The following is a 19,089-nucleotide window of genomic DNA, read 5'->3' as shown; positions in this document are numbered from 1 at the left end:
GGTGTTCTGGAGAGACGCAAGCCAGACACAAACCCTGGCAGGACGGTGCAGAGAGCACTGAGAGGGCGCGAGGCACAGGCCCCAGCTTTTATTGACGGGACGCCGCCCTGATGGCGCGGCGTGGGGACCAGGGATGGCTTCGCCGTGCGGGCGGGCGGCAGGGCCTGCGCTCAGAAGAAGCCCAGCTGCTTTTTCTCCCGCTGCTGCTTCCACTGGGCCATGCTGTAGAACTCCTCCTTGGATTTCCCAAAGAGGTCTTGGAAGTCCGAGTCTGAGAGGTAAAACTGGGGGCCGGGGGGCCGTGCCTGAGCCCAGAATCCAGGGCCGGCGGCTGGAGCCCCCTGGCCTCCAGCTCGGCGTGGGGCGCAGCAGGGTCTCGGGCACTCACCTCCTTGCGGGTGGGGTCCACGCCCTCGGGCAGGTCCTCAGCGGCCTGGTGCATGAGCCTCTCGCGGGGCAGGGCCCCGCTGACCGGGGAGCTGCTGCCGCCCGCCCTGGGGCCCTGCTCAGGCTGGCTCTCGGAGCTGTCCTGGAAGCCCGTGGGGGCCTGCGGAGCCACGGGACCCGGCCTGCCCTGGGCCGGCCGCGAGAGCTGGAAGTTGCAGACTTCCTGTCCGGAGAGGGGCCTCAGGCTGGGAAGATGGGGAAGAGGCAGCCCTCCCCCATCTCCATCCCCGCCCTGGCCCTGTGCCCTGCCCATCATGGATGGCGAGGCCACGTGGGGGGTGCCGAACTCACCGCTGTGACCTCAGAGAGGGCGGGTGCTGTCCCCGAGCTGGCCTCCACCACCTCCTGGGAGGACTGGTTACCCTGGGGCAGGAGGGTGAGCACCGTGGGAGGGGCCTGAGGCGGAGGCCCCAGCCAGGGCGGGCCCCCTCCCCTGGAGTGAGGGTGGGGCTGGGGGAAAGAGGGCTAGGCCTCACTCACCGTCCACTTGTAGGGGTCCCAAGAGGAGAACCAGCCGGTGAAGGTGGGAGGCTCTCGGCCCTGCCTGACCAGCAGGATGGGCGTGGCTAGGCTCCTCCCTGCCGGGTGGGTCTCCAGGTACTCCCGGCCCCAGGCCACCAACGCAGCATTCCGCGCACCTGCGGCTGCCCCGAGCCACAGGAAGATCTGGGCCACAGAGGGGCCTGGCTGTGGGCAGGGTCCTCCCAGAGCCGGCCCCTGCCGCCCTCCCCGTGTCCGTCAGACGGTGTCAGAGCCCCCCACGCAGCCCCGGCCACACACACACACACACACAGATCGCAGGCACTCAGCCTGCATGTGTTCACGGACGGTGACTGGGCCCCTGCTGTGCGCCCTGTTCAAGGTCCTGGGGACGGCACAGTGGGAGAACCACGGAGCACGCCTGGGAGTGGCCGGTGTGGGGGGGAGTTGCCGGCGTGTGGGGGAGTGGACGGTGTGTGGGGGGGTTGCCAGTGTGTGGGGGAGTGGCCGGCGTGTGGGGGGAGTGGCCGGTGGGGGGGGGGGCCGGCGTGTGGGGGGAGTGGCCGGTGTGTGGGGGAGTGGCCGGCGTGTGGGGGAGGGGCCGGTGGGGGGGGAGTGGCCGGCGTGTGGGGGAGTGGCCGGCGTGTGGGGGGAGTGGTCGGTGTGTGGGGGGGAGTGGCCGGTGTGTGTGGGGGAGTGGCCGGCGTGTGGGGGGAGTGGCCGGTGTGTGGGGGAGTGGCCGGGGTGTGGGGGAGGGGCCGGTGGGGGGGGAGTGGCCGGCGTGTGGGGGAGTGGCCGGCGTGTGGGGGGAGTGGTCGGTGTGTGGGGGGGAGTGGCCGGCGTGTGGGGGGAGTGGCCGGTGGGGGGGGGGGCCGGCGTGTGGGGGGAGTGGCCGGTGTGTGGGGGAGTGGCCGGGGTGTGGGGGAGGGGCCGGTGGGGGGGGAGTGGCCGGCGTGTGGGGGAGTGGCCGGCGTGTGGGGGGAGTGGCCGGCGTGTGGGGGGAGTGGCCGGTGTGTGTGGGGGAGTGGCCGGTGTGTGGGGGGAGTGGCCGGAGTGTGGGGGAGTGGCCGGTGGGGGGGGGAGTGGCCGGCGTGTGGGGGCAGTGGCCGGCGTGTGGGGGCAGTGGCCGGTGTGTGGGGGAGGGGCCGGTGTGTGTGGGGAGGGGCCGGCGTGTGGGGGGAGTGGCCGGTGTATGGGTGGGAGTGGCCGGCGTGTGGGGGAGTGGCCGGCGTGTGTGGGGGTGTGGCCGGCGTGTGTGGGGGTGTGGCCGGTGTGTGTGGGGGAGTGGCCGGCGTATGGGGGAGTGGCCGGCGTGTGGGGGGAGTGGCCGGCGTGTGGGGGAGTGGCCGGCGTGTGTGGGGGTGTGGCCGGCGTGTGTGGGGGTGTGGCCGGTGTGTGTGGGGGAGTGGCCGGCGTATGGGGGAGTGGCCGGCGTGTGGGGGGAGTGGCCGGTGTGTGGGGGAGTGGCCGGTGTATGGGGGAGTGGCCGGCGTGTGGGGGGAGTGGCCGGCGTGTGGGGGAGTGGCCGGCGTGTGGGGGAGTGGCCGGTGTGTGGGGAGAGTGGTCGGTGTGTGGGGGGGAGTGGCCGGTGTGTGTGGGGGGAGTGGCCGGTGTATGGGGGAGTGGCCGGTGTGTGGGGGGGAGTGGCCGGTGTATGGGGGGGGAGTGGCCGGCGTGTGTGGGGGAGTGGCCGGCGTGTGGGGGAGTGGCCAGCGTGTGGGGGAGTGGCCGGCGTGTGGGGGGAGTGGCCGGAGTATGGGGGGGCAGGGCTTTCCCCACAGCAGTACCGGCCAGAGCAAAGGCGCCAGCACACTCTGGGACTGTGGCCAGGGCAGTGGGAGGGGATGGCCCGAGGTGGCTGTGGCCAGGCCACACAGGGATGGAGGAAGGGCTGAGGCTGAGGGACATGGGGGCCTGTAACGTCACCCCCAGCTCCCACAGTACCACAGAGAGGGACACAGCCACTCAGCGGCACGCTGGGACCGCTGCCGTCCAGCACGCGGGTGTCCGGAACCACAGCCACGCATACCTAGCGGGAGTGTGGCACCACCGCTGGCAGCCGCACAAGTACAGCCACCCAGTCCCTCAGCCTCACCAGCTCTAACTGCTGCGGCTGTCCCCACAGTCCCCAGGATAGCCGGACACACACACACACAGTGGTCAGCCCTCTTGGTCACTCGCTCAGCGCTGCCACCTGCTCAGCCTCCCGCAGTCACACGCCGCCCACCCCAGACGTCTCACAGCCACACGTGTCCCCACACAGCCTCCCTTCTGTCACAGCGACGCGCAGTCACACGCCGCCCACCCCAGACACCTCACAGCCACACGTGTCCCCACACAGCCTCCCTTCTGTCACAGCGACGCTCAGTCACACGCCGCCCACCCCAGACGTCTCACAGCCACACGTGTCCCCACGCAGCCTCCCTTCTGCCACAGCGACGCGCAGTCACACGCCGCCCACCCCAGACGTCTCACAGCCACACGTGTCCCCACGCAGCCTCCCTTCTGTCACAGCGACGCTCAGTCACACGCCGCCCACCCCAGACGTCTCACAGCCACACGTGTCCCCACACAGCCTCCCTCTGCCACAGTGACGCTCAGTCACACGCCGCCCACCCCAGACGTCTCACAGCCACACGTGTCCCCACACAGCCTCCCTCTGCCACAGTGACGCTCAGTCACACGCCGCCCACCCCAGACGTCTCACAGCCACACGTGTCCCCACGCAGCCTCCCTTCTGTCACAGCGACCCTCAGTCACACGCCGCCCACCCCAGACGTCTCACAGCCACACGTGTCCCCACACAGCCTCCCTTCTGTCACAGCGACGCTCAGTCACACACCGCCCACCCCAGACGTCTCACAGCCACACGTGTCCCCACACAGCCTCCCTTCTGTCACAGCGACCCTCAGTCACACGCCGCCCACCCCAGACGTCTCACAGCCACACGTGTCCCCACGCAGCCTCCCTTCTGCCACAGCGACGCTCAGTCACACGCCGCCCACCCCAGACGTCTCACAGCCACACGTGTCCCCCACACAGCCTCCCTTCTGCCACAGCGACGCGCAGTCACACGCCGCCCACCCCAGACGTCTCACAGCCACACGTGTCCCCACACAGCCTCCCTTCTGTCACAGCGACGCTCAGTCACACGCCGCCCACCCCAGACGTCTCACAGCCACACGTGTGGCCACACAGCCTCCCTTCTGTCACAGCGACGCGCAGTCACACGCCGCCCACCCCAGACGTCTCACAGCCACACGTGTCCCCACACAGCCTCCCTTCTGCCACAGCGACGCTCAGTCACACGCCGCCCACCCCAGACGTCTCACAGCCACACGTGTCCCCACACAGCCTCCCTTCTGTCACAGTGACACTCAGTCACACGCCGCCCACCCCAGACGTCTCACAGCCACACGTGTCCCCACACAGCCTCCCTTCTGTCACAGCGACGCTCAGTCACACGCCGCCCACCCCAGACGTCTCACAGCCACACGTGTCCCCACACAGCCTCCCTTCTGTCACAGCGACGCTCAGTCACACGCCGCCCACCCCAGACGTCTCACAGCCACACGTGTCCCCACACAGCCTCCCTCTGCCACAGTGACACACCCCCACGCTCTGCCACCACAGCCTGCCCGTGCCCAGCCCGGGTCTCGGTGCAGGCGTGCCCGGTGCCCACCCGCCTCACCTCCTGCCAGGTGTCCAGTAGCAGGACGTCGTGCTCGTCCAGGTCCTCCTGGCTGAAGGACGCCACCTCGGAGAGGACCAGGCGGCCCGTCGGGCTGCGGCACTCAAACAGCCGGGGCTGGAAGCCGGACGCTGCCTCCGGGAGCCTGCGGGGCAGCCTGAGCCACCCCAGGGCCGGGGACGCACCCTGCGCCCGCGCCCAGCCCCCACTCGCTCCAGGAGCACCCTGGGCCCCGGGCTCCCCTTCTGGCTGGCAGTGCACAGAGTGGACAGGAGCCTGTGTGGCCCAGCCTGCGGTGCTGCAGCTCCCAGGAGTGGGCGGGGCTGGAGGCCTGCGGTCCCCGGGAAAGGAGGCGCTCTGGGCCCGGCAGGAGGGAGGCGAGGCTGGAAAGGGGCCAAGGACCTGGGGGCGAGCAGTGCATAGCCCAGGACCCACAGACACACTGAGGCCAGCAGGGGTCACAGCAACCCTGGGAGCTGATTCAGCCAGCAGAGGGCGCCACGGCCCAGCTCCCGCTGCCTCCAGCTTCAAGTCCAGGGGACGGCGGGGCGGGGGGTGGGGGGTGGGACGCAGCCCCGGGTTCCAGCCCCAGCCCTGCCTCACCCCCTTTACCTCTTGTTGCTGGGGTAGGGGGCCCGGCCTCCCAGGGCCTCCCAGAAGTGGGGAGGCTCCTGACCCTCCACCGTCACTTCCTCGCTCTTCTGCGAGATGACCGTGGCCACTGTGCGGGCCATCTCCCGCTGGTCGCCGCTGCAGCCCTGGCGGGCACAGGGCTGGATCAGGGCCCGCAGGCTGCAGGGTCTCCGCTCGCAGGAGGGGCCTCCCCTCCTTGCCCTGCAGGCCTGATCAGCGTCACAGGGCCTGAGCCCTTCCCTGGGTCCAGAGGCCCCGCCCTCTCAGGTGGGACGTGGGATGGCCACGGCTCCAGCCCAGGCAGCGGGCTCTGACCCGTGCACCCTCAGGTCCACCTGCTGCACCTGCTGCTTGGTGGCTTCCCGGGGCCTCCCCTCCCTTCCCCCCCCTCGCCCCCATTGGCTGCTTGAAGCCTGTGTGCCCCTGTCCGGGGGGCGCATCCCTGGCCCAGGCAAGGGTCAGGTCAGCGCAGCCCGTACCTTCCCAAACCAGAGGTAGCACGCAGTGGCTGTGAGCAGCAGGAAGACGTCGCTGGAGCTGAGGGCCGAGGCCCGGGCTGGCACCTCCATGGTGCGGGTGTTGTGCGGCTCAGTGCCCTGCACGTGGAACAGCCTGGGGGTGGGTGCCGGCTGCTCCTTGCCGCCGTGGCCAGCGCTCCCCTGCAAGAGGCTGGGCCTCAGGCTGCGGCAAGGCCTCCGGGGGCCACCTCCCCGCTCCCGTGGGCTCAGACTGCCTGGCGGCTCAGGGACCAGGCTGGGAGCCACTGCTCCGCTGCACCCTCGTGGGCAAGGGGAGCCGACGGTTCAAGGAGAAGCAGGCTTTACTAAACGAGTCCTCAGCCCACCCCTGGGGTCCCGAAGGTGGAGTGGGAGAAGCACCTGGCCCCTGGCTCCCCTGCTGACTCGGCTTCCTACCTGTGCTCCTGCTTTGGGCCTGGCTCTTAGGTGGGCAGCACCCTTGGAGCTCTTGGACCGGGGTCAAACCCCAGGAGAGCCTGGGGGATGGTGAGCTGGCCCCAGCCTGGGAAGGGGCTTTGAAAGCTGCTGCCACTGGAGCGAGGTGGGCCCTACCTGGAAGATCACCAGCCGGCCCCGGAACATGGCGAGGAAGTGGGGGGGCTCGCTGCCCATGGTCACGTGCACCTGCACCAGCGCTCCCTGGTACACCAGCTCCAGCTCCTCAGCATTGTGGGTCAGGGCCCGGATGTCAGCTGCGGTGGCCTGGTGGCCCTGCAGGCAGGGGAGGTGATGACCCGGTGCAGCGCTCATGTCCCAGTCTCACAACCCAGCCCTTGGACTTGAGGTTCACACGCCCCCCTCCCCCGGTCCAGCGCACCTGCCACAGGTACAGGATGTAGTGGACAACACCCAGCCTCTCGTAGGTGTACAGGATGAGGTAGCAGTTGCCTGCACACAACCGGCCGTGATGCTTGGGGTCCACGGGCTGCCTGCGTGAGTCCCGGAGGCACCACACCTGAGGAGTAGGGGACCCAGGGGCACAGGTGGCTGCTCTGCCAGACCAGCCACAAAGCTCCCCCCATGGGCGTGGCTCCGCACCCTGCTGGGCCTGTGCCAGGATCTGCACCTGCCTTTTCCCCAGGGGCCCAGAACCGAGCCTGGACCCCGAGTGTGTGTGTGTGTGTGTGTGGCACCCAGGTAAACACATGGCCCAGGCACGAGGGGTGCCGCTGCAGTGCGCCCAGCCACGCCCGTCCCGGCCCCACCAGCCACAGCCCTGCTGGGGGCCGTCAGGTTCCTGCAGTCGCCAGCGGCAGAATTGAGGCAGGAAGTAAGGCCTGCAGTTCTTGGCCAATGTCCCCCTTTCAAGTGTGACTTAGAAAAACAAAGGCTGCCAGAGACCCAAGGGAGCGCACGCCCTCGCTCGGATGGGCAGCGAGACCCCTCCTAACTCCCGTTTCCTACTGCCCCGGGGCCACAGAGCCCCGGCCCAGCCCACGCGCCGCCCAAGAGCACCGGCAGCCAGCCCTCCTGGCTCGGGCCTCTGTCCCTGCCCCCGGCCTGGCTCTTGGAGCCTGGGTCCCGGAGCCCTCTGTCCTTCCCTGTGTGGCCCTCCGCTCTGCTGGCCTGCCTGCCCCTGCCTGCCCCGTGTCCCCAGTACCCCCGCTCTTCCCTCACCTGTCTCCTCCATCTCCCTGGCTCCTGCCCCCGTCCTCCTCTCTCTCTGCCCCGTCCTCCTCTCTCCCTGGCCCCCCCCTCCTCCTCTTTCCCTGCCCTGTCCTCCTCTCTCCCTGCCCTGTCCTCCTCTCTCCCTGCCCCCTCCTCCTCTCTCCCTGTCCCCCCCTGCCCCACTCCTCCTCTCTCCCTGCCCCCCCTCCTCTCTCCCTGCCCCCCTCCTCCTCTCTCCCTGCCCCCTCCTCCTCTCTCCTTGCCCCGTCACCCTGGCTCCTGCCCCCATCCTCCTCTCTCCCTGCCCGCCTCCTTGTCCCGTCTCATCTCCTCCCTCCCCAGCTCTCCCCAGTTCCTGGCTCTGTTCATCCACAGCAGAGCACATGCCTAAAGGAATCCAGGGTCCTGTGTGGGGCCCAGCAGTTTCTGTGGCAGCTCTGCTCGGTTACTGTGCCCCTGTGTCTGCACCACGTACGGACGTGGCAGCAGTAGGCGGGGTGTACACGGGCCAGCAGTAGGCGGGGTGTACACGGGCCAGCAGTAGGCGGGGTGCACACGGGTCAGCAGTAGGTGGGGTGTGTACACGGGCCAGCAGTAGGCGGGGTGCACACGGGCCAGCAGTAGGTGGTGTACACGGGCCAGCAGTAGGTGGTGTACACGGGCCAGCAGTAGGCGGGGTGCACACGGGCCAGCAGTAGGTGGTGTGTACACGGGCCAGCAGTAGGCGGGGTGCACGCGGGTCAGCAGTAGGTGGTGTACACGGGCCAGCAGTAGGCGGGGTGCACACGGGCCAGCAGTAGGCAGGGTGTGTACACGGGCCAGCAGTAGGCGGGGTGCACACGGGCCAGCAGTAGGCGGGGTGCACACGGGCCAGCAGTAGGCGGGGTGCACACGGGCCAGCAGTAGGCGGGGTGCACACGGGCCAGCAGTAGGTGGGGTGCACACGGGCCAGCAGTAGGCGGGGTGTACACGGGCCAGCAGTAGGCGGGGTGCACACGGGCCAGCAGTAGGTGGGGTGCACACGGGCCAGCAGTAGGTGGTGTACATGGGCCAGCAGTAGGTGGTGTACACGGGCCAGCAGTAGGTGGGGTGTACACGGGCCAGCAGTAGGTGGGGTGTACACGGGCCAGCAGTAGGTGGTGTACACGGGCCAGCAGTAGGTGGTGTACACGGGCCAGCAGTAGGTGGGGTGTACACGGGCCAGCAGTAGGTGGGGTGTACACGGGCCAGCAGTAGGTGGGGTGCACACGGGCCAGCAGTAGCAGGGGTGTGTACAGGCCAGCAGTAGGTGGGGTGTACACGGGCCAGCAGTAGGTGGGGTGCACGGGCCAGCAGTAGCAGGGGTGTGTACGGGCCAGCAGTAGGCGGGGTGTGTACGGGCCAGCAGTAGCAGGGGTGTGTACGGGCCAGCAGTAGGTGGGGTGTGTACAGGCCAGCAGTAGGCGGGGTGTGTACAGGCCAGCAGTAGGTGGGGTGTACACGGGCCAGCAGTAGGTGGGGTGTGTACGGGCCAGCAGTAGGTGGGGTGTGTACAGGCCAGCAGTAGGCGGGGTGTGTACGGGCCAGCAGTAGCAGGGGTGTGTACGGGCCAGCAGTAGCAGGGGTGTGTACGGGCCAGCAGTAGGTGGGGTGTGTACGGGCCAGCAGTAGGCGGGGTGTGTACGGGCCAGCAGTAGGCGGGGTGTGTACAGGCCAGCAGTAGGTGGGGTGTACACGGGCCAGCAGTAGGTGGGGTGTACACGGGCCAGCAGTAGCAGGGGTGCACACGGGCCAGCAGTAGCAGGGGTGCACACGGGCCAGCAGTAGGCGGGGTGTGTACAGGCCAGCAGTAGGCGGGGTGTACACGGGCCAGCAGTAGGTGGGGTGTACACGGGCCAGCAGTAGGTGGGGTGCACGGGCCAGCAGTAGCAGGGGTGTGTACGGGCCAGCAGTAGGCGGGGTGTGTACGGGCCAGCAGTAGCAGGGGTGTGTACGGGCCAGCAGTAGGTGGGGTGTGTACAGGCCAGCAGTAGGCGGGGTGTGTACAGGCCAGCAGTAGGTGGGGTGTGTACAGGCCAGCAGTAGGCGGGGTGTACACGGGCCAGCAGTAGGCGGGGTGTGTACGGGCCAGCAGTAGGCGGGGTGTGTACAGGCCAGCAGTAGGCGGGGTGTGTACGGGCCAGCAGTAGCAGGGGTGTGTACAGGCCAGCAGTAGCAGGGGTGTACACGGGCCAGCAGTAGGTGGGGTGTACACGGGCCAGCAGTAGGTGGGGTGTACACGGGCCAGCAGTAGGCGGGGTGTACACGGGCCAGCAGTAGGTGGGGTGCACACGGGCCAGCAGTAGGTGGGGTGCACACGGGCCAGCAGTAGCAGGGGTGTACACGGGCCAGCAGTAGGTGGGGTGTACACGGGCCAGCAGTAGGTGGGGTGCACACGGGCCAGCAGTAGGTGGGGTGCACACGGGCCAGCAGTAGGCGGGGTGCGTACGGGCCAGCAGTAGGCGGGGTGTGTACACGGGCCAGCAGTAGGCGGGGTGTACACGGGCCAGCAGTAGGCGGGGTGTACACGGGCCAGCAGTAGGCGGGGGTGTACACGGGCCAGCAGTAGGCGGGGTGTACACGGGCCAGCAGTAGGCGGGGTGTACACGGGCCAGCAGTAGGCGGGGGTGTACACGGGCCAGCAGTAGCAGGGGTGTGTACACGGGCCAGCAGTAGGCGGGGTGTACACGGGCCAGCAGTAGGCGGGGTGTACACGGGCCAGCAGTAGGCGGGGGTGTACACGGGCCAGCAGTAGCAGGGGTGTGTACACGGGCCAGCAGTAGGCGGGGTGTACACGGGCCAGCAGTAGGTGGTGTACACGGGCCAGCAGTAGGCGGTGTACACAGGCCAGCAGTAGGTGGGGTGTACACGGGCCAGCAGTAGGCGGGGTGTGTGCGGGCCAGCAGTAGGCGGGGTGTACACGGGCCAGCAGTAGGCGGGGTGTACATGGGCCAGCAGTAGGCGGGGGTGTACACGGGCCAGCAGTAGCAGGGGTGTGTACACGGGCCAGCAGTAGGCGGGGTGTACACGGGCCAGCAGTAGGTGGTGTACACGGGCCAGCAGTAGGCGGTGTACACAGGCCAGCAGTAGGTGGGGTGTACACGGGCCAGCAGTAGGCGGGGTGTGTGCGGGCCAGCAGTAGGCGGGGTGTACACGGGCCAGCAGTAGGCGGGGTGTACATGGGCCAGCAGTAGGCGGGGTGCACACGGGCCAGCAGTAGGCGGGGGTGTACACGGGCCAGCAGTAGCAGGGGTGTGTACACGGGCCAGCAGTAGGTGGTGTACACGGGCCAGCAGTAGGTGGGGTGCACACGGGCCAGCAGTAGGTGGGGTGTACACGGGCCAGCAGTAGGTGGTGTACACGGGCCAGCAGTAGGCGGGGTGTACACGGGCCAGCAGTAGGCGGGGTGTACATGGGCCAGCAGTAGGTGGTGTACACGGGCCAGCAGTAGGTGGGGTGCACACGGGCCAGCAGTAGGGGGTGTGTACGTGCACAGGTGGCCCACTGCACACTCGGGTGCACCAGCTCACCGCAGCAGGGCCTGCCCCCTGCAGCCACTGCCCTCACCTCCACCTTCCCGGACGCGTCGTCCACCATCCTGAGCTGGGCGGCTAGCTCAGGCTGGCTGTGCAGCCTGCCCGCGTCCAGCTTGACCTGAACCCCGGTACCTGAAGGAGGGGCAGAGCATGTCAGCGGCTCCACGGCCCTGGGCCCTCTGGGCGCCTGCACCACCCGGCCGCCCGGCTAGGCCAGACCCCTCCCCCCAGCCCGGCGGGGATCCCACTCCATGGACTCACCCTCCGCCGCCCCTGGTTTCTTCCAGGCCCCGCCCACTTATAATAGGCCCCGCCCCGGTCCTGCCCTCTGCCCACTTATCCTCTGGCCCCTCTCCCGCAGGACCCCGCCCCCTCCCGCCAGCCCCGCCCCGCCCCCGCTGCTCACCCCGCCCCTCTGGCCGCCGGGGCCCGCCGGGCGCCCTGGACCACGTCCGGAAGAGCTGCTGGAACGCGGCCGACTCGGCGCCGTCGTGCAGCACCTCCACGTTGGTGTACAGCGGGTAGCCCTTGGCCCGGATGAAGCCCTGGCGCGGAGGCGGCGTCAGCCCGGCACGCGAGGGTCCTGCGCCCCGCTGCCCACCGCACCCCGGGGCACCTCCCGCGAGGCCGTGAAGCAGGCCCCGACCCAGCAGCCAGGTGGGCCGCTGCCCCCTTCCCCGAGGACCCCCAGCCCGGGCCTGGGGCAGCGGCCGCCACGGGCAGATGCCAGAGCTGCCCCCAGGGCCTTGCTCCGCCGCTCCCACCCAGAGCAGGGCGAGGTCCCCTCGTGCGCAGCCTCACCACGGCCCGGCTGAAGGCCGCCCGCTTCTCCGGGAGGCTGCACCTGCGGCCCTGCCACACGAAGATCTTCGAGCCGGCCTGGTCCAGGATGTAGCAGGCCTGGGAGCAAGGGGGGGGGGGCTGCCAGGATAGGTGCAGGCTGGGCCAGGGGTGGGGGGTGGGTGGGTGGGGCTGGCCAGGCTGGGTGCAGGCTGGGCCGGGGGAAGGGGCCTGGGTGGGGTGACCAGAAGGGGGTGCAGGCTGGGGAGGGGGCGGGCAGGGCCGGCCAGGACAGGGGCAGGCTGGGCCAGGACAGGGTGCAGGCTGGGCTGGAGGCCGGGAGGCGGGCCGGGCTGGCCAGGACAGGGTGCAGGCTGGGCCAGGGGTGGGGGGGCTGGGGGGCGCTGGCCAGGACAGGGTGCAGGCTGGGCCGGGGGCGGGGGGTGGGTGGGGCTGGCCAGGACAGGGTGCAGGCTGGGCCGGGGGTAGGGGGTGGGTGGGGCTGGCCAGGCTGGGTGCAGGCTGGGCTGGGGGCCAGGAGGCGGGCAGGGCTGGCCAGGCCGGGTGCAGGCTGGGCCGGGGCAGCTGGGGCCCGCCGTCTCACCTCCTCCTGCAGCAGGTCCTGGGTCAGCGGCTGAGTGGCCACCTCCTGGATCACCAGGTCCTCGCCCTTCTCATAGACGCTGCAGAACAGGTGGCAGGTGCTGCAGGTGTGGCCCAGCCCCTTCCGGTGGCCCCCCCCCCCCCGGCCTCCTAGGCAGAGGGTAAAGGGGCTGCGGCCGTGCTCTGGCCCCGCCTGCGGCAGCAGTTTCCCCGTCGGTACCACGCTGAGGCCGTCACACACCGTGCTGCAGAGCAGGCTGGGCCCAGGGTCCCACGGGGCCTGTCCCAGAACCCCCACCCTTCTGGAGGGCTCGCTAGGACGCTGTGTTACTGCAGTGATGATGGCCGTTTGTCCCGGCCGCGGCCGCCCCAGGGCTGCTCACCGGGAGAGGCGGACGGCGGCCTCGTGCGGCCGGGCGGTGCTCTTGGTGGGCACCCCGGCGTGCAGGCTGCCCGGTCTGCGGCCCAGCACGGCCTCCATGATCTGCATGAGGTCGCCGGCTTCGGCCTCGTTCTCCACCACCCCGATCTGTGCGCGACCTCCACGCTCCCTGTCCCGGAGACTGCGGGTCAGGGCCAGCGCCTGTGGGTGGGGACCTGCGGTCAGGCCCTCCCAGCATCCCCCAGCCACCCCCAGGCCCAGAGGCAGCAGGTGGAGGCACAGGTGCCCCTCGTCCTCGCCCCTAGGGGCCCCACCAGCTGGTGCCTAGCAGGTGCGTCTCCGGCCATGCTGGGGAGGCTGGGCACCTAGCACCACCCCACTCCGCCGAGCCCTGAACCCCGCAGCTGGGCAGACACTGACCCGGGACTTCTCGGAGGCGCTGGTCTTGGGCCCATTCCACTGGATCATCACCTTGCCCAGGTCCAACAGGAAGACAGCCCCCTTGTTAAAGCTGTTCCAGGAGAGCTCCACCTGCCGGAGCCAGAGAGGCAAAGAGAAATCCCAGCAGCTCCCACTGGGGGGCAGCAGCGCTGGCCGGGGCCCCTGCGTGCGGGCGTGCCCCTGCGTGGCCTGGAGGCGTGCTCTGTGGTTGTGCACCGGCTCAGGTGTGTGTATGATCTGTGTGCTTATATGTGCACGCGTACATACGTGGGGTACAGCAAGTGTGAACACGTGCATGTACTCATGGCGCCAGTGACTGCCCTTGCTGGGGCCATCTGTGCCTGTGGACAGGAAGTTACCGCCAAACTGACACGCTCTGGGGGACAAAGGGAGGCCCCGTGCATATGACGCCGGGTCACTGGGCGAAGCCTGGGCGTGGGCTCTCCGACGTGTGTGGGTGACAGTGACTGGGCCCCCCGGGCTGCAGGCTGCGACAGGCACAGCGCAAACGCTGCCCAGCGCCCTGCACGCCTGGATGCCGACCGCACCGACTGCTGGCCGGGTGGCGACGAGAGGGCTGGGCCCGCCAGCTCAGCGTTTCCTCGTTTCCTGACAGACGGGAGCCGCGGCGCTCTGTCCCACTTCGCACGAGGAGCGCTCGGGAGCCGTGGAGACGGCGCGTGCGCCCGGGGTGACAACGACGTGTGTGAGACGCGGGCAAGGCCCCTCCCCGCACCACCCTGCTCGTCTGGGTGCTGCTTCCCAGGCTGACCCCGGAGGCCGACGAGGAGGCAGAGGGTGGGTCCAGGGTGGGCTGACGCCCGGCCCTGCCTTCTCACTCCAGTCAGGCCACCTGGAGTGGTCACTGCGCCCCACACCCCCAGTCCACGTGCTCAGACACTGTGCGGGTCACATGCAGAGGGCAGGCGGCGCCCCGGCAGCCCTCACCTCGGTGGCCGAAACGTGCTTTGTGCCCCGGACGTGCAGTAGCCGCTGGATGTCGTACGTGTTGGTCTGGACGTGCCTGTGGTCGGAGGGTAGGGCTCCCTTCCTGTAGCTGGGGGGACAGGGCCCCGCTGAGCGCACACACTGCGGCGGACTTCGCCCGTCTGCTGCACAGGGACGCTCGCGGGGCCCGAGTGGTGTCCACCCTCGTGGAAGAGGGGGGAGAGGCACCGAGTGTGCCTGTTTGCCCACGTGAGTCTAGACGCCTGCAAGTGCCCGGGCGCCCCTTCACGCCCGCGTGTAAGGACGCCCAGCCACAGGTGGACACGCAGGGGCCGTGCATGTGTTTGTGTGCGGACTGTGTGTCAGGCTCCGCTGTGGGAGACGGACATGGCCCAGTGCTGGCAGTTCCCGATATCCGACCCACATCCGTGGTTCTGCACTGGAAACAGCCTGCAGCGAAGGGCCTCCTTCCACAGGTGCAGCCCACAAAGGCGAACTCGGGACGTCGGGCTCACTCCCAGGTGTGGGAAGAGGAAGGAAGCGTGTGCCCACGTGTGACCTGGTGCACACGGTCCATCGCAGCATGGCCGTGCAGAGTGGGGCCCCCACGTGTCCCAGTGTGCAGAGGTCGCAGGGAGCCTCAGCAGGGCCGAGCCTGGGGACCGAGCGAGGGGCACAGGGCTTGCATGACTGTGCCCGAGAGCGGGCGAGCGCGGGGCAGAGGCCGCCCAGGCTGCAGGAGAGAACCGGGGGCGGGGGGTGGCGGCTGAGAGGTTTGGGGCTCTCTGGAAGGTGACAGTGCTCTACAGCTGGCTGTGGCCACGGCGGCTCACGCCTGTCCCCCGACACCGACCGGCCCCGGCCGCAGCACTCACACGACTCCGGGCCGGAAGTAGCTGCAGAAGCGGGCGGACTCGTGGCCCTGCGCCTCGCGGTGCTGCACGCAGGGGCTCTCCAGCGCCTCCTGCAGGCGCTGCACGGAAGCGGCCGCGGCGCCCTGCGCCTCCAACGTCGCCTCCTTCCCGATCCAGTAGTGCAGGTCGCTGGGCGCCCCCTGCTGGGCCTTGGGGCTCTGAGGGACCTAGGGCCCAGGGTGTGGGTGTGGTGAGGAGAGGGGGTGGGATGCCAGGAGCCGTGGGTGGGTGCTTCCAGGGAAGGAGGGGAGGGCTGAGAGGCTGGGGGGAGCAGACCCCCTCCACTCCCCCCTCCCCCGGGAAGTGACTTGCCGGTGTCGCCCCAGCCACTCACGTGCAGCACGATGTAACAGTGTTGCTCGAAGAAGTTCCCGTAAGCCTGCTCAGGGACCGGCAGCATCTTCTGGTTCTGGGCCAGGAGGGTGCCGGGTGACAGCTCAGAAGTCCCGCCCCCACCCCCATGCCGGCCACGGTGGAGGAGGGGTCTCAGAGACCCCACACCCTGCCCTGCAGCGCGCCCCTCACCTCCAGGATCCATATGTGGAGCTCCCTGTTTCTCTCGATGGCCGGGAGGTCCTTGCTGTGGTCCATCCTAGGCCAGGCAGGGAGGAGGGCGGGCATGGGGAGAGGCGGAGCTCTCAGCCGGAGTTGTGCCCCGGGCTCTGCAATACCCCTCCGCACCCCTAGGGGGACCGCACACACAGCTGTCCTTCACCACCGTTCCCAGGGCTCTGCAACCCGGCACAGGTGCTGCAGACTGGCCCGCGGGGGTGTACAGACAGGGTCCTGGCTTGTACGTGTGTGCGCTCTTACAATGGGGCTGAGCTCACGACGGTGCAGGCGAACACAGTGGGCTCGAAACAGGCTGCACAGACACAGGCATGGCCGGTGTCTCGGGAGGAGGGGCCGCGTGACCCTGTGCCTCGTGTCCACCCCCGGGCTTCCCTGCACCTCCCAGGACCCTGGGGGCAAGGCTTGGCCATCCCTGTACCATGGGACTCCATGTCTAACCTAACCCCTGCCAGTCCCCCGCTCCTGGCCTCGGCGTGGTGTGCACGTCCTCTCCCCATCCCCTCGCATCATCAGTAGAACACCCTGGGCTCTGGGGTCCCAGGATCCAGCGCGGTGTGAGGGCGGCGTCCAGGGCCCCGGGCGCCGGCCCCGGCGAGCTCACAGTACACAGCAGCAGCGCCCGGCCAGGTGACCGCGGAAGTGGGGGGATGGGGCGGGGCTGCTGTGTCCCTCACAGGACACTGCCCTCCCAGCTCCAGCCAAAGCCGTGGAGTGTGTTGGCTCCGGTTTCCTGCACCACGGCCGGGCCCCAGCTGCCTTGCTTGGTGGACCCTCGGCAAATAGCTACTGAATGAAGCATCACCAGGACTGGACTGCGGGGCTCCGAATGGAGGAGGGATTCCTGGGGCACTCTTTCTGCACCTGGCACGGCTACAGCGGTTATGGCCGTCAGTGTGCCACGGCACGGCCACAGCGGTTATGGCCGTCAGTGTGCCACGGCACGGCCACAGCGGTTATGGCCGTCAGTGTGCCACGGCACGGCTACAGCGGTTAACCTGGCACGGCTACAGCGGTTATGGCCGTCAGTGTGCCACGGCACGGCCACAGCGGTTATGGCCGTCAGTGTGCCACGCTGACAGACACAGTGGCTGTGACACAGGGCGCCCAAGCCACGGTGACACACGACACTGACCCTGCAGCAGGCTGTGGAGGGACAGGCCGAGGCAGTGTCCAGTGGCAGCAGCCAGTGACCAAAGGGACAGACAGATGGCACCGTGAGATGCAGCGCGTGGGACGGAGTAAAGCAGTGACTGGGTGACAGACGACTGGCTGGCCTCAGGACAGTGGCAGCCAGAGCCCCGGGGTGGGGGGGCGGGAAGCTGGGACTTGGCAGGTTTCCCAAGCAAGATGGGAGGGGCCAGCATCGCTCCCCAGGGGGCTGGAGGGTGCAGCCTGGGGAGACACTCTCAGGCCACCAGAGCCCAGGTACCCATGCCCAAGTCACTGTGTCTGCCTGCCTCCCAGCTGGGGTCTGGGACAACGGGCGAAGCCTCCCTGGGGACCTCCTCCCTCTCCCAGGCAGTGCCGCACCCCCCCCCCCCCCCCAGCTGTGGGCGGCTCCTCTCTGCTCTGGGGCTCTCCCTCCTGCGGCCTCCCTCCCGGAGCTGGGACCCCCACACGGGGCTGTAGGCTGCCCCAGGAGCCCTTGGGTTTCCTGGTGGCACACCCCCCATACCTTCTCATCACAGGGCGCGCAGTGGCTCCCAGCACACCAACCCCCCAGCCGCCACGCCTCCCCCCCCCTCCGTCCTTTTCTCCCCCAGCTCCCCTCCCAGGTGTGCCCTTCCTTCCTCCTTGGTACCTGCGCGAGGGGCGGGCCCAGAAGTGCCTTTGCCCAATGTACCGGAAGAGGGAGGGGTGGCCTCAGCAGCTCCGGGGACGCTGGCGACCCCCCCACCCCCACCCCCACCGGTTATCGCTCTCCCGCCCTTGGGCTGCCCCAGGCTTCCCACCTGCCCACCTGCCCGGCTGCTCGCTGCCCCCGGCTCTGCAGCTGCGCTGCTCCACGGCCGCACTCTCCACCCCTTCCCCTCCCCCAGGGCCCCGAGCCCCCGCCCTCCAGGCCTACCTGCCGGGAAGGCTGTAGCACCTGCCTGTGGGCGCGGGCCCCTGCAGGTAGCTGGAGCCTGGCCCGTGCAGGACACGCCCACCGCTCGGTGCCACTGCGGGCTGGGCTGTCAGACTGAGTCACTGCCGCCTGGGGACCCTGGCGGACTGTGCTCGACCCCCTCCTCGCGTACCAGCAGCCGTGTGGACCCTGAGGCCAGTGGGCAGGCGGGCGTGGGGGGGACACTGTAATTTCCTCCCCGGAGGCCATGGGGGATCTGCCCTGGACCGCAGGGCAAGGCTGCCCCAGCAAACTAGAGGAGGAAGTGGGATCAAGGCTCCCACAGTGGGGTCAGGCTCCGGGGCAGCCGGCCATTGTGGAGGTGGGGGGCACCCGGGCTCCCTCTGGGGCTCTGCGGTCCCCTCCACCCCGCTCCATCTGGGCTCGCTGTCCAGCCCGGCCCTCCTGGGGGAGCCCTGATACCATCGTGGGAGAGGCCAGCCCCGGGCGGAGGACACCTCCCCCTCACTCTGGGCTGCCCTCTTTCCCACCTGACTGGGGCGACAGAATCTTCCAGGAACCGCAGGGGCACAACCTCCCCAGCCCTGGACCACAGTCGCAGCCCCAGCCAAGGAGGGCGGCGCTGCTGAGCCTGCCGGCAGCCATGCAGCCTTCTCCCGGTGCCGTCTGCACTCACAGGGGGGCCGTCCCAGGAGTGGGTGCTCCAGGAACGCTGCAGGACCCAGGCTTCTGTCCATGGGTGCCTGTCGCACGTGCCCCTCGAGTCTCCCGTGACGAAGTGAGCGTCTGGCTCCACCTGTGCCCAGCAGGATCCCACGGCCTCACTCCTGCCCAGCTTTGCCCTGGGCCCCTTGGATTGGTCTTTGTCCCACCTGGCAATGACACCTTCCTCGGGCACTGACGCCCCCTCTGGCCACAGCTGGGGGCCGGTGCTGTCACTGTTTCCTCCCTCTTGCTGCGCCTGTCTCCTTTGTTTTCTGGTTTCTTCCCCAGGGCCAGTCCCCAGGCTGCACCTGCGTGGAAAGGTAGTGGCGCCCCCACTGCCTCCCCAGCCTCCGGCCCCTTCCTCCATCAGGGGTGGGGCACGTCAGGCCCACGCATGAGGTCTCTGGGTCTGGGCCTGACCACAGCAGCCACAAGCCGAGCGGCTTGGAAATCCAGTAATTCTGCAGCAGGTGTTTAAGTCGATCTTCCTGTATGGCCCGTGGACGATGTTCCAAAGCAGAGACAAGGCTCCCCACGCCTGTGACCGGTCTCCTCGTGCGGACACCCAGCCAGTCGCTGGGGTCTCCCTCCCTCTCCCCACCATGCCAGCCGCTCCCCAGGAGGCAGCCTAAGTGTCCTCTGTGTCTTCGGCCACCCTGGCGCCAATGTCCATCCTTCCACAGTAGTCAAAAGCAACCCCCCCCCCCCCGCCGCCGCTCTGAGCGTTTTTTATTCTGATGATGT

The 19,089-nt window shown here is 69.3% G+C and overlaps 1 protein-coding gene across 2 annotated transcripts; it reads right to left on the bottom strand.

Annotated features, from left to right (window-relative positions):
- Window positions 1–170: 170 nt before the first annotated feature.
- Window positions 171–15,603, bottom strand: VILL (villin like). Of its 2 annotated transcripts, none has more exons than XM_062216137.1 (19): window positions 15,525–15,603; window positions 15,334–15,408; window positions 14,961–15,166; window positions 14,086–14,194; window positions 13,117–13,227; window positions 12,698–12,897; window positions 12,316–12,394; window positions 11,733–11,831; window positions 11,338–11,476; window positions 10,963–11,063; window positions 6,587–6,724; window positions 6,322–6,480; window positions 5,731–5,910; window positions 5,231–5,376; window positions 4,619–4,763; window positions 928–1,113; window positions 739–810; window positions 389–610; window positions 171–284 (listed from the first exon to the last, which is right to left on the bottom strand). In XM_062216137.1, the coding sequence occupies exons 1-19, from the start codon at window positions 15,588–15,590 to the stop codon at window positions 171–173; spliced, it is 2,547 nt and encodes an 848-aa protein (XP_062072121.1). In that variant the 5' UTR covers window positions 15,591–15,603. The 2 variants fall into 2 exon arrangements, with proteins under 2 accessions (XP_062072121.1, XP_062072129.1); XM_062216145.1 differs by having other exon boundaries at window positions 14,961–15,157.
- Between the last annotated feature and the right edge of the window lie 3,486 nt (window positions 15,604–19,089).

Source organism: Lepus europaeus, chromosome 2 (genome assembly GCF_033115175.1).
Source record: "Lepus europaeus isolate LE1 chromosome 2, mLepTim1.pri, whole genome shotgun sequence".
NCBI lineage: Eukaryota > Metazoa > Chordata > Mammalia > Lagomorpha > Leporidae > Lepus > Lepus europaeus.
This window is presented reverse-complemented; position numbering and strand designations above follow the sequence as displayed.

Excerpts from the sequence above, each read along its gene's own strand:
- VILL (XM_062216137.1), bottom strand. The coding sequence starts at position 15,590 with ATGGACCACAGCAAGGACCTCCCGGCCATCGAGAGAAACAGGGAGCTC. Across the intron at positions 15,167-15,333 it reads ACTGTTACATCGTGCTGCAC|GTCCCTCAGAGCCCCAAGGC; the intron begins GTGAGTGGCTGG and ends CCTGGGCCCTAG. Across the intron at positions 1,114-4,618 it reads TACTGGACACCTGGCAGGAG|ATCTTCCTGTGGCTCGGGGC; the intron begins GTGAGGCGGGTG and ends TCTGTGGCCCAG.